General features: G+C 48.2%; 1 protein-coding gene across 4 annotated transcripts in view; it reads right to left on the bottom strand.

Moving 5' to 3' along the window:
• Window positions 1–14,327, bottom strand: part of HIBCH (3-hydroxyisobutyryl-CoA hydrolase) — a 1,291,623-nt gene that overhangs the window by 1,265,482 nt on the left and 11,814 nt on the right. For 3 of the 4 annotated variants that reach the window (XM_068244939.1, XM_068244937.1, XM_068244936.1), the window contains exon 2: window positions 7,002–7,082. The exons of the other annotated variant lie outside the window; for it this stretch is intronic. In XM_068244939.1, the coding sequence (XP_068101040.1) occupies window positions 7,002–7,082 (81 nt within the window). The remainder of the gene's footprint in view (window positions 1–7,001; window positions 7,083–14,327) is intronic. 4 annotated transcript variants of the gene reach the window in all.

Genomic DNA, 14,327 nt, shown 5'->3' with positions numbered 1-14,327 from the left:
TTCCGCCATGATGTGGTGAAACGAGGATTCGCATCATGGGTGTGCAGAAACTGTGTGATGCTATTTATTAGTATACCTGCTGCAACCCCAAAGCAGCAAATATAGCCAACTGTAACCATTAAATAATTAATGCAGCAACAGTTACCCCAGACACCAGAAAATAAACGCAATGTGGGCAACATTTCAGCAGAGAATAAACACAGTGAGCAACATTTCACCTGCAAAAAAAGGAATTTACTCACCTGACAGAAGTCTCCTCTCCTGGCCGGCCTCTGGCGTGCAACTCCCCGGACAATCCTCCTGCATATCTCCCGCACTGAGAAGAATAGCAGGGCTACGGGAACATGGCGCCCAAAGCCCTGTACTGGAGACAAATAGTCTCCAGTACAGGGCTTCGGACGCCATCTTCCCGTAGCCCTGCTCTGCCTGCCGGGAGACTATGCAGGCTGCTGGAGCGGGGCTGCGGGCTATGAACTGACGCGGCATCTATTAGACACCGAGGCCAGTTCATGCAGGACATAGCGCAGCAGCGATGGCATGCCAGCAGATTCGGCTACGCGTGCAGAGTCTGGCACGCGTGCCATAGGTTCGCCACCGCTGGCCTAGGGCCTTATAGATGTTCTTTATTCCTGTCTGTACCTTCTACAAGTACTCTTACCAAGGACTAGTTGTAGTCTATGACTAAAGGGAATAAATATGGAAGTCTACATATCCTTTTCACTTAAGTTGTATTTTAAAATTTCCTAAGCGTTGTCAGTAAACCACCCTGGCGGTATTGACAAGCTCAGCTCGTCCAGAAAAAAACTTGCTGAAAGCAGTATTGACGAGCTGAGCTCGTCAATACCGCCAGGGAGATTTCTTGTTTTTCTGCCCCGCCGGCTGCACTTTTCCCTCATCAGAGGGATTCCCCAGGATGGCTGGATGCCTGTCAGCACACTGTGGGTAGCGATCTGTGCTACCCACAGCATACTGAACTAGCATCCAGCCACCCTGGGAATCCCTGTGCAGCCGGCGGGGCAGCGAATGTGCGGGGCTGTGCAGGGATTCCCCTTCTGTGCCGGCGGGTGGCTGGTGCGAGGATCCCCTCTGTGCGGGGGTTGTCCCCCTCTGTGCTGGCTGGTAGTGGCCGGCGGGGACCGTGTGTGTGTGTGTGTGTGTGTGTGTGTGTGTGTGTGTGTGTGTGTGTGTGTGTGTGTGTGTGGGGGGGGGGGGGGGGGAGGAGGAGGGTATCCCCTTCTACACAGGCTGTGGGTGGCCTGGTGTCCCTTCTGTGTGTGCGGGGTGGTGGTGGGTATCCCCTTCTATGGGGGCTGGTTGTGGCCGGACGGGGACACCCCCTTCCGTGCGGGGGGGGGGGGGGAGCTGGGTGTCCCCTTCTATGCAGGCTGTGGGTGGCCTCTCCCTCCTCTTCCCACTATCCCTCGTGCCCCCCCCTCCCCCCCCCCCCCCCCCCCCCCCGTCAGAAGCCCTGCTCTACTCACCTGACGGCTTTCTCCTGCGCCGGCTGCGATGGACACCTTCCTCCTCCATCGCCGAAGTCCCGGTCTGTGTAATTACAGTACGTAGCTTGGTGACGTCACCAAGCCTCGTAACTGTAATTACAGAGAACACGAGGCGTCGCGATGGAGGAGGAAGTGCGCCGCTTCCGCCGCAGGAGAAAGCCCTCAGGTGAGTAGATCAGGGCTTCTGATGGGGGGGGGAAAACACGGGATTGGGGGCGTGGAGAGGAGAGAGAGGCCACCCATAGCCTGCATAGAAGGGGGACACCCACCTCCCCCCCCCCCCCCCCACCCAGACAGGGGTGTCCCCGTCCGGCCACGACCAGCCCTCATAGAAGGGGATACCCGCCCCCGTGCACACAGAAGGGCCCACCAGCCACCCACAGCCATGCGCAGAAGGGGCACCCACCTCCCCCCCACACAGAGGGGATCCCCGCCGGCCACTACAAGCCACCACAGAAGGGGACACCCGGCCACAGTCGGGGGGGGGGGAAATCGGGGCAATGGCACCCGCACACCTGGCTCCCTATACATCTGACTCCCTAGACCTGGCTGCACATCTGGCTAACTATACCTGGCTGCACATCTGGCTAACTATACCTGGCTGCACATCTGGCTAACTACACCTGGCTGCACATCTGGCTAATACATCTGGGTCTTATACTCACCATTGGCGCGCTGATCCCTCGTCGCGTACCTCTGATAGCTTCCCCAGTGCCTTCTTCAATGTCCCTTGGTGGATTTTGCTTCTCCCTCGGCGATCACATGTCCCCCGTTGATCGGCGTTGATGGCACCAGGGTCACACAGCATCATCAACATCTCGCAAACACTTTTTTTTTTAATTGAATTCAATACAATAACCTATTGAATTCAATATTAAAAAAAAAAATTTGATTGGAAATTAATTGAACCACTTTTTGCACAGAAATCCTGGGGAAATAGAACGCCAGGGTTGTTAAGAGATTAATTTAATGTTACATACTTTCTATCAACAAGATTGTAATATGCAAACTGAGGAGTCTGAGTCGGTGGATTTTTGGATGGATTTCACTACAGATGTCCTTTAAAGGGACTCCGAGCACCTTATGGGTAGGCTTTAAAGACTACGACCAGTACTGCAAAGTACTTGAAGTGAACCTCTGGACTAAAAATCTACTCAGCAGAACTGAAAAGGCTTGGTGTTTCTTTAACAGTTTCACAGCATAAGAACTATGTTTTTCTTACCAAAGCATCATTTTAGCTGCATTTATACCTATGCTCCACCCATCAAAGAAAAAAAGCCCGGGCTTTTTTTCCCTGATGCTGTGCAGAGCATGCTGGGATTTCCTATGTTATTCACGTTGCCTAGCAACTGGGAGAGGTGCTCACGACACAGGACAGTTGGAACTGTGTCTCATGCTCCATGTCACCTCCTTTCAACTAAAAAGATGGCTGTCATGAAATCAAACATTGCCTGTTCTTTTAAAACAGCGTGGTAAGAGATTATATTACCTATTTTAATTAACATAACTAATGTAAACCTAATGACAGTATGTTTGGTTTAGTCTGGAGTTCCTCTTTAAAGATGCATACCTTTCTGTAGCTTGTGCTCTCCTATTTCATTTGATGCCTGAATCACCGTTCTACACCAAATAGTTTTCGCGCCTGCCATCTTGGCTATGTTAGAACTTCCGGGTCATCCCCTGTCTTCTCTGTAGAGAAGTTGCAACACTGAATGAAGCAGGAAGAGGAAGTGACACGCACAGCCATTGCAAGAGGCTCCTCCAGAGGGTCATAGCACAACTTGTTGGAAGTTGTGAAAGAATTTAAGATTTATAATTAATAACAAGGTATATCCTTTATATTCTCACGTGGCTATAAGAACCACATTTTTGTAATCAGACCAGTGTGCTAGAGTGACACTTTAAATAATATGATCATTATTATTACCTTAAGAGTTATCGCAATATTATTGAATGAATACATACTCCTGAGCTATTTACTGTGCACAGTTTTATTATGTCCTTTGCAGTGGAATTCCAGTTTTTCAGAGGACAAAGGAGCAATCTAAAAAAGGCGGTTTGAACCAGTTCTCCGAGGGCAAGCCTGACTTTGAGAAACGAAACTAGAGCTGATTCCTTTCTGTCTTTCATGAAAGTGAAAGTTAACTTTGGAGGAAGTTCTTCTGGAGGACAAGTAATCTGGCCCATAAGGAGGACTGAGTCACCTTGATATGAAACTGCTTGGACTCATACCAGAACAGACTGCCCAGAGGGAGGAATATATTAGCATGTTAACTAGGATATAAAGATCAACAGATGAAGGAGACCCCCACCTTTTTATAACTAGCCAGGCTGCAGCAAGCTTGTTTCCTTTTAATAAATGCTGGTATATGAAAAGGTCCTCAGCTGAGTAAATAAGATTTCTACGTTTTTGGCAAATATGGAGAAGTCTCATTGAGTAAGTTATTTTCCTTTAACAAAGTTGTCTGGCTTAAAGTGAAACTTAAGTCTAAGCTAAAAAATGAAATTTACTCACCTGGGCTTCCCTCAGCCCCCAGCAGCCGATCGGTGCCCTCGCAGCTCCGCTCCGATGTCCCAGGACCCGCCGGCGAGCACTTCCGGTTTGGCCGTCAGTGGCCAACAGGCATGGAACGCGATGTGATGCCTGTATATCGCCCCCCTATGCTGCTATTGCGACCAAGGAGGTCACAATAGCAGCATAGGGGGCGATATACAGGCTGGGAACGCCAACAATCACTCGCGTTCCCATGCCTGTCGGCCGGTGACGGCCAAACCGGAAGTGCTCGCCGGCGGGTCCTGGGACATCGGAGCGGAGCTGCGAGGTCACCGATCGGCTGCTGGGGGCTGAGGGAAGCCCCAGGTGAGTAAATCTCATTTTTTAGCTTAGACTTAAAAAGAGTAACTGTTAGCCCCCAAAGTGAAATTTAAATCTCTACAGCAATGTTTTATTTAGTATTAAAGTGATCCAAAAAGCCAATGCAGAACTTAAAAATCAATATAAATTTTGTTACTATGCAGCCTTTTGCCCAAGCTAAGGACGCAAAGCCGCATATCAGATACTGATGAGCATGCAGAGCATGCCTATGTCTGCCCGACCCCCTTCTCCTCCCCAGGACCAGGTGCCGATCTATTCGCACCACAAACAGCTGACCGCTCTGACAGGGAGAGAGAGCGGCAGCACTTCCAGCACAGCCACGGCAGAGCAGCCGCCACCGTGCATCTCTCTCACATGTCTCACATGTGACTCGGCAGCAGCTGCTCTGCGTGGCTGCGCTGGAAGTGCTGCCGCTCTCTCTCCCTGTCAGAGCGGTCAGCTGTTTGTGGTGCGAATAGATCGGCACCTGGTCCTGGGGAGGAGAGGGGGGTCGGGCAGACATAGGCATGCTCTGCATGCTCATCAGTATCTGATATGCGGCTTTGCGTCCTTAGCTTGGGCAAAAGGCTACATAGTAACAAAATTATATTGGATTTTTAAGTTCTGCATTGGCTTTTTGGATCACTTTAATACTAAATAAAACGTTGCTGTAGAGATTTAAATTTCACTTTGAGGGCTAACAGTTACTCTTTAAGTTTTCCTTTAAAGGCATGTCCATGAGAGGTGCTTGGTGTCCCTTTAAGTCAGGTATGTCAAACCGGTCCTACGAGGGCCGAAATCCTCACACATTTTTGATACAGCTCAAATGAATTGATGGGTCTGAATCAGGAAAGGTGTGGTCCATCAGGTAGAACACATTCCTTTCTTTCTCAGTCCATCCTAAACACTGGCATGGATCTGGCCCTCCAGGCCTGGAGTTAGACACATGTGCTTTAAGTAGTTTTACTGAGATACCACCCCTTTCTCCCTGTCGGATATGCTCAATTCCTACGAAGTTCTATCCTCTCTCATAGAATTCCCATGGTAGCATAATGCATGCTCAGCCACGGTCATGAGGTTCTTGCCCGGTCAGCGCACGCCTGGGTCATGAGAGGGCACCAGTAAACAGTGAAGTACCGAAGCCTCTGAGGACTCTGCCGCTATAGAGGCTGAAAATGCATCTCTGCACAATTGTGCTTATGTGCAGCCAGGATTCAGGCACACTGTCTTTACAGCGGCTGCTGCTATGCAGTTTTGAAAAAAAAAACATATGAGATCGCGCTGATGTGGCTGCTTCCCCACCGCAGACAACAGGATCCCAGCCAGGCCGAGTATTTCCATTCAGTCGTTGCGGTTTTGTCAGCCAGAAACACTTTGCATCAAGTTGCTGCTGCTGCCTCCCCACCGCGGACATCATTAGCGTTAATTCCAGCTTGGACACCCACACCAGACATGGCTACTTTTTAGAGAAACTGCTTCTAGCGAGAACTGTATTGTCATTGTAGAGATTAATGTAGTTAGGATGAGGTAAGCAGTTGGTTGTGCAGTGTGGTGCAGTGTAGCTGGAAGGAGGGTGAGGAGCAGGGATTTGTGTAGTGCAGTGCAGTTGGGGAAGGGGGAGGGTGGGGCATCAGGGGCTAGAGAAATGTAGTATTGTATAGTTGGTGGGAGCAGCAAGTTTTATTGTAGCTGGGCAGTCTAACTTAAATAGAGGGGGGGGGAGGTCTATAAGACACTCCTGGACAATGTATGCACCTAAGCTTAGTATTTTTTTTCCCCCTGGTTCTGGCCCTCTAAACCTAGGTGCTTCTTACAGTCCGGAGTGTCTTATAGTCCGAAAAATACAGTAGCTCAGAAACCAAACGGCCATATTGTACACATCATGTGCTTTACAGGAGAGAGATCAAATTACAACTTGTGATCAGAGACAAATGAGGAGGAAATAGACAGGCTAAAAACTCTTAGCATACATGCAGCATTTCTCTGTTTACCTTCTGTGCTGTGCAGATCAGGTCCAGATGGGGGGGGGGGGGGGGGGTTGCAAAGAGAATTAGACAGGCTAAACTCTCTGTATACTCTCTGCAGTTAGCACCTTACAAAATAATTGGGATACAGTTAGGGACATCAAAATTAGAGAAGAACTTAGGAATACTCATAGACAAGTTAAATAATCGTATTCAATGGCAAGCCGCTGCAGCTAAAGCTAATAAAATTTTGGGATGCATTAAAAGGGAAATAAAAACTCGAGATGCTAGCATAATATTGACCCTGTTTAACTCTCTAGTAAGGCCACATCTGGAATATGGAATTCAGTTCTGGGCACCACATTACAGGAAATATATTGCCGTTTTAGAGCAGGTACAGAGACAAGCAACAAAATTGATAAGTGTGATGGAAGGTTTCTCTTACCAAGAAAGGTTTAACTGGTTTTATTTAGCCTAGGAAAGGAAAAAAAAAAAAAAAAAAAAAAAAAAAAAACGCCTTAGAGGGGATCTAAATAACATGTATAAATACATCAGAGGGCAATATAAAAGCTTGGCGGATGAGCTTTTTGTCCCTAGGCCTTCTCAAAGGACTAGAGGACATGATCTGCGCATGGAGGAAAACGTTTTAGCCATTTGTTTAGGAAAGTGCCAGCTGCTTACCTGGTAGCAGTGTTCCGGCGAGTCCTCCAGGACGGCCCCTCCTGAGATTGTGTAACTCCCCCCCTCCCAAATCGGAAACACCTGAAAAGAATGAACATAAACACTTAGTATAAATCCCACCCCCTCACAATCTCCACTAATTTAATGAAGAGAACACCCCACGAACCACTATCATACAAATAATTATATAATAGGGCTGGGAACTAGGAGGCCGTCCTGGAGGACTCGCCGGAACACTGCTACCAGGTAAGCAGCCGGCACTTCCTCCCTACGTCCTCCAGGACGGCCCCTCCTGAGATTAAGCGAGAAATTTACCTTTAGGGTGGGATAATGGCTTGAAGAACCTTGTGACCAAAAGCTTGGTCCTGGCTAGAGAGGAGCTCAACTCTGTAATGCTTGATGTAATAGAGTGGCTGGACCAGGTCGCGGCTTGACATATCTGTTCCAAAGAAGCTCCTGATCTTTCTGCCCATGATGTTGACTAGGATCTGGTTGAGTGTGCTGTAATGTAGTCAGGCACCTGTAACTGAGCTTCCGAGTATGCTAGGGATATTAATTGTTTAATCCATCTAGATACTGTAATTTTAGAAACGTGAGTTCCCCTCTTTGAACCACCAAACACACAAAAAGATTAGTGGAATTCCTCCACTCTGGTCCTATCCAAATAAATTAGCACTGCTCTTCTGACATCTAGAGTGCTCAACCTCCTTTCTTTATCATTCTGAGGGTTAGACAAAAAGGAAGGTAGTACAATATCCTGAGTCCTATGAAAGGACGTAGCCACCTTTGGTAAATAAGAAGGATCTAAGTTAAAAACAACCCTGTCAGAATGAACTACCATGTTTATTGATAATGCCTGGATATCTCCTACCCTGCGGGCTGAAGTGATGACAATTAGAAACGCCACTTTAAGTGTAAGAAATTTAAAAGGAACTGTATCCAAAGGTTCAAATTTGTCTGAGGTTAGAAAATCCAACACTAAAGACAAATCCCACGGAGGAACTAGTTTCTGAGGAATCGGATGAGAACGCTCAACCGATTTTAAAACATTTTTAACATAAACATTGGCAGACAGCGGTTTAGAAAGAAAAACCGAAAGTGCCGACACCTGAGCTCTTAGAGTACTAACTGTCAATCCTAATTGAACCCCATGCTGTAAAATTCAAAAATCGAACAGATGTTATCTGACCTGGAAACATCCTTCTGTTTCCAAGTTGAGAAGGTGTACCAAACTCTATTGTACTTCCTTCTAGTAGCAGGTTTCCTACAGGCTAATAACGTCTTAACCACATCGCTAGAAAACCCCTGATTCTTTAACATCTGCTCCTCAGGATCCAAGCAGTCAGCCTTAAAGAGACACTGAAGCGAAAAAAAAAATGATGATATTATGATTTGTATGTGTACTACAGCTAAGAAAAAAAACATTAAGATCAGATACATCAGTCTAATTGTTTCCAGTGCAGGAAGAGTTGAGAAACTCCAGTTGTTATCTCTATGCAAAAAAGCTATTAAGCTCTCCGACCAACTTGGTCGTGGAGAGGGCTGTTATCTGACTTTTATTATCTCAACTGTAATTAAACTGTTTACTTTTCCTCTAGCAGAGGAGAGTTTATTACTTCACAGACTGCTCTGAAAGACTAATTTTGAATGCTGAGTGTTGTGTAATCTGGACATATTATAGAGTGATGCAATGTTAGAAAAAACACTATATACCTGAAAAGAAAAATATGAGAATATTTTCTTTGCTGCTAATCTTCTAGTAATTATTCATAGTACACAACCAATTCATTATATCATATATTTTTTTCGCTTCAGTGTCTCTTTAAGAACTGAGGATTTGGATGAACCCGCCCGTTCTGTAACAGCAGATCCGGTCTGAACTGAAGATGCCAAGGACCTCTGAACACTAGGGATTGAAGGGAAAACCAAGCTCTCCTTGGCCACCAAGGAGCTACCAGTATCACCTCCACCTTCTCTGTCTGAATCTTTCTGAGGACTCTCAGTATTGATTTGAACTGAGGAAATGCGTAAAGCAGACCCTCCGGCCATGGAATTGACAGAGCATCTATCCTGCTTATTGAAGATGAAGGATCCAGGAGACAAAAATCTTCTACTTTTGCGTTTTCTGGATTGGCAAATAAATCGAGAACGGGAACTCCCCAACTCTCCCTGATCTCCCGGAAGGTCTCCGGATTGAGTTCCCATTCCGACTCTTCCACCAAATGTCTGCTTAGGGAATCTGCCCGCCTGTTAAGAATACCCCGAATGTGGACCGCTGATATGGATTCCAGATTAACCTCCGACCATGTCATGATTTGTGAGGTCAGGTACTGAAGGTCTGGTGCCCTCGTGCCCCCGTTTTCTGACATAACAGACACAAAATTGTCCAAGAACACCAGAACTTCTGAATTGGTGATTATCGGATGCAGGGCTTGTAACCCGAGCAGAATTGCTCTGAGTTCCCTGTAATTCAAAGATCTGCGGGACATCTGTCGGTCCCATGACACCTGAGCTTGGTGACCTAGGCAGTGAGCCCCCCCAACCCCAAGCACTGGCGTCTGTGTACAATTTCAACAGAATTTCCTGAGTCCATTTGCGACCCTGATTCAAATTGTTTGGTTGTTTCCACCAAAGCAAGGAACTCACAACTTGTGCTGGTACCGTCACCATTCTGTCTAGTGACCGATGATTCCTGTCGCAATTTGCCAAGAACCAGGCCTGAAGCTCTCGAGAATGGACTTGAGCCCATTCCACCGCCGGAAAGGCAAAAGACATCATACCTAGCAACGAAACCAATTTCCGAAGAGATACCAGAGGATTCAATCTGATCCCCTGAACCTCTGACATCAACTTGTCTATCTTCTGCTCTGGTAAAAAGACACGCCTGACCGTCGTGTCCCACCTGAGACAAAAAAAAAAAAAAGAGACCCTGAATCGGGTCTAGGTGGGATTTTTCCCTGCTTACTATCCATCCCAGCCTGTCTAAGAGTTGAAGTGAAAAACCTAGCTCCCTTTGCAAGGCTTTCCGTGTCTCTGCCATAAAAAGAAAATCGTCTAAGTAAGGCAGAACCCTTACATTGTGGAGATGCAGGAAAGACATGATCTCTGCTATCACCTTTGTAAAAATCCTTGAGGCCAACGAAATTCCGAACGGAAGAGCCTGATACTGAAAATGGCATACTGACTGCCCTGCCTGAACCGCAAATATCAAATACTTTTGAAATAAAGGGTGAATGGGAATGTGGAGGTAGGCATCCTCCAGATCTACCATCGCTAGAAATGCCCCCGGAGACATGAGGTTCTGAACAGAGTCTATGCTTTCCATCCTGAATTTTTTCTCCACAATGTAAGGGTTCAAGGGTTTTAAATTCAAAATCATGCGGAACTTCCCCGATTGCTTTTGAATTAGGAACACTCTGGAGTAGAACCCAGTCCCCAGTTCCTGTTTTGGAACTGGTCAAATGACGTTCTTCTGCAAAAGGGAAGACACTGAGTCCATCAGAGCGCCTGCTCTGACCGGATCCCTGGGCACTGATGTGATCGTAAAGCGGGTGGGAGGAGGGGATATAAATTCTATCATGTACCCCTGCTGGATCAAATTTAAAATATCTCCCGCCAACCTGGAGAAAAGTGAAGAAGTCTCCCCCCCCCCCCCCCCATCGGGCACCGAGTGTCATTTTGTGGACTTTGTTGTAGCTGAGGCTGGCTGGGGCTTATTGAAAAGAAAATGGCCTGCCTCTACCTGCATTATAGGTACACCTTTTATTTTGTCTCGGTCCTTTATTCGACTACTCCTGTCTAAAGGGCTTTTTACTCTGAAAAGTCCGCTTAATCTTTTTATCCGGAAATGTTTTAGCATTATTGGATGATCTCTCTAAGACCGAATCTAAATCCTTTCCAAACAAAAGATTACCCTGGAATACCATTCCACAAAGCTTTTGCTTGGAAGCGACATCTCCTTCCCAGGTATTTAACCAAATGGCTCTACGAGTTGAATTAATTAACGCTGCAGTTTTAGCGGCTGCTCTGAGAAACTCAGTAGCTGCGTCTGCCAAAAATGCCACTGATTGAATGTTAACCGGCAAGCTCTCTAAAATCTTTTCATGTGGCGTGCCCTCCTCCAAACGTTCTTGAAGCCCCCAAATCTATTTATCTAATTTACGGGCTACACACACTGAGGAAATAGCAGGCTTAAAAGAGAAGGACGTTGAAGCCCATGCTCTTTTAAGAAGAACTTCCGCTTTTCTATCCATAGGGTCCTTCAAGGCTCCCATATCTTCAAAATATAAATCTGTATCCTTTGAATATTGGGAGAGAGGAGCATCTAATCGAGGACACTTAAACAATTCATGCTCCCCCAAATTGAAAGGAAACCTGCGTTTTGAATGATCTGGGAACAAACAGCCTCCCTTCTGGATCCTTCCACTGAGCGGAAATAACATTTTTAATCGCTCTGTGGACTGGGAAAACTTGACTTCCCCGATCCTCCAAACGTCTATAAATATCATCCTGAGGAGTAGAGGTCGATCTAGGCTCTTCAATCTGCTCCGAATCATATACAGCCTTAAGGAGCTCAGAAGTGCCCTCGGTATTAAACAAATATCTAGGTATCTTAGCCCCAAATTGATCCATTGAAGCATCTGACTCAATCAATTCTCCCTCCTCAGATATGTCCTCTAATAAGGGAGAAGAATCCTCAACTCCCACAGCCTGTGGAATACCTGCCTCTACTGGAGGAACTATAGGAAGGGCAGACAATGGTGTAGGCTGCTCAACTGAGACAGAAGAGCTAGTCTGAGGAATCTGTGATTGAGAAGTAACCACCACAGGCTGAGCAGTGGCTAAAGGTCCGTACACACGCCGGACTTTAGGCAACGACGGGTCCGTCGTTGCCTCCCGCTGGGTGGGCGTGCCAGCGACAGTCCGGCGTGTGTACGCTCTGTCGTCAGACTGATACGGCTGTTTCTGAGCGATCCGCGGGCGGATCGCTCAGAAACAGCCGTATCAGTCTGACGACAGAGCGTACACACGCCGGACTGTCGCTGGCACGCCCACCCAGCGGGAGGCAACGACGGACCCGTCGTTGCCTAAAGTCCGGCGTGTGTACGGACCTTAAGGGTGGCAAAACTGCTGGTGCCTGCGAAAATGGAACCATTTGAACTGGACAAGGAGGTAGAGCTGCTCTAAATGCAGAAAAGGTAGTAGCCAACTCCTGTTTCATAGATTTCATTAAATCTAATAATGCAATTGTAGTACTCTCGGGTCTTGACACATAAGACTGACTTATTGTAGCAATCTACACACAAAGTTTTAGAGGACCCCTCAGGTAGCCTGCACCCACATTTAGCACACTTGTTAGTCTTAAGGCAGCCATACACTGGTCGATGTGCCATCAGATCGACCAGCTGACAGATCCCTATCTGATCGAATCTGATCAGATAGGGATCGTATGGCTGCATTTACTGCAAACAGATTGTGAATCGATTTCAGCCTGAAACCGATCACAATCTGTTCAGCTGCTCCTGCCGCCTGTCCCCCCCCCCCCCCCCCCCCGTATACATTACCTGATGCGGGATCCCGGGCGTCTTCTCTGCATCTTCTCAGCGCTGCACCCGCTCCATCCCGGCGCTTCCTGTGTCACTCCGTGACCAGGAAGTTCAAATAGAGCGCCCTCTATTTGAACTTCCTGGGTCACTGCAGTGACCCAGGAAGCGCCGGGATGGAGCGGGTGCAGCGCTGAGAAGATGCAGAGAAGACGCCCGGGAGCCCGCATCAGGTAATGTATTTTTCATCGGATCGGCCGCCGCTAGCGACGCGTACTTAACCGCGGGCGATCGAGGGTAATTTCCCGCACGGCGCGATCGACGGACCGATCCGATTTCGGGAGGAAATCGGATCGTCGGCGGCGTTTACCGCGAACGATTGGCAGCAGATTCGATCCCAGGATCGAATCTGCTGTCGAAACGGCCGGGAATCGGGCCAGTGTATGGCCACCTTTACTGGTGCTCTTAAGTGGTTTCTGAAAAAGAGCAAACAAACAACAGAATCCACAAGGGATACTTAGCTCCTGAGTAAACACAATGCAGCTATACAACTATGGTATGTCACCTTACCGGCTGCTTAGACCCTGCCTAATCACAGGTGCCAGCTGAAGGAGTCTGCTGCATCTCTGTAACGGGCTCAGATGACTGCTCCATGGCCCCTTCAGAGATCGTCTGCACTCGGTGCAGCGTGCACGGCGTGCTGGGTGGTCTGCTGGTGGTACGCCTTGTGCAGCGCGCTGAGCTCTGTCAGCTGTGTGCGGCCTGAACAAACACTGGCCAAAAACGGTGCCATCAGCCGTTCCTTAAAGGAGTTCTGTGGGGGGTTTCTGAGGAGAAAAACTGCCACTTACCTTGGGCTTCTATCAGCCCCCTGCAGCGGTAATGTCCCACGCCGTCCTCCCATCCGCCATTCTCCACCGCCGGCCCTGGTCTAGCGCGGCATGGGATCCAACCGCGGCTGCGCTGCAGTGGCCGCGCACCCGCTCGCTTCCGCCTGCGTCATCGGAAGCTTACTGCGCAAGCGCAGTACAAGAAACCTTTGTACTGCGCCTGCGCAGTAAGCCTCAGATGACGCGAGCGTAGGTGCGGCAGTGCGCATTATTCGTCTGTGTGACAGACGAATAATAGTCTGGTGCCGGCTGCGGGGAACGGCGAATCGGAGGAGGACAGCGTGGGACATTACTGCTGCAGGGGGCTGATAGAAGCCCCAGGTAAGTGGCAGATTTTCTGCTCAGAAACACCCCACAGAACCCCTTTAAGGCCGTCCCTTATCTGTATCCAAGCGGTCGCAGCTCCGCATGACGTCATCCACGTGTGCCGCCAATCGGAGGGATTCCCCTACGTCACATCCGGCTCCACTGCCGGAAAAGACAGATGCGGAAGAAACCGCCGCCAGAGAGCGCGGTGGAAATGGAAAGAATCCACCGATCCTCTCCACTCCAAATAGTGCATGTAAGATACTGCCGCCCATTGCTCCACTACCCAAGACGCGCCCAGCGCTGACCCAAACCGCGCCCTCTGAAAATTGAATAAATTCCTGGACTTGAACAAAGTAGGTGCCAACAGGCTCCCCTACCACCAGGAACAATCCTCATAGGTGCTTCCGTGTAGGAATCCGGGAAACAAACAAAAAACTAGTGGAGATTGTGAGGGGGTGGGATTTATACTGTTTATGTTAATTCCTTTCAGGTGTTTCCGATTTGGGAGGGGGGGACTTACACAATCTCAGGAGGGGTCGTCCTGGAGGACGTAGGGAGATAGGGTTCTTTACAGTAAGAGTGAT

The sequence above is a fragment of the Hyperolius riggenbachi genome, chromosome 7 (assembly GCF_040937935.1).
Source record: "Hyperolius riggenbachi isolate aHypRig1 chromosome 7, aHypRig1.pri, whole genome shotgun sequence".
NCBI lineage: Eukaryota > Metazoa > Chordata > Amphibia > Anura > Hyperoliidae > Hyperolius > Hyperolius riggenbachi.
The sequence above is the reverse complement of the archived record's forward strand: the minus strand, read 5'-3'. Positions and strand labels throughout refer to the sequence as shown.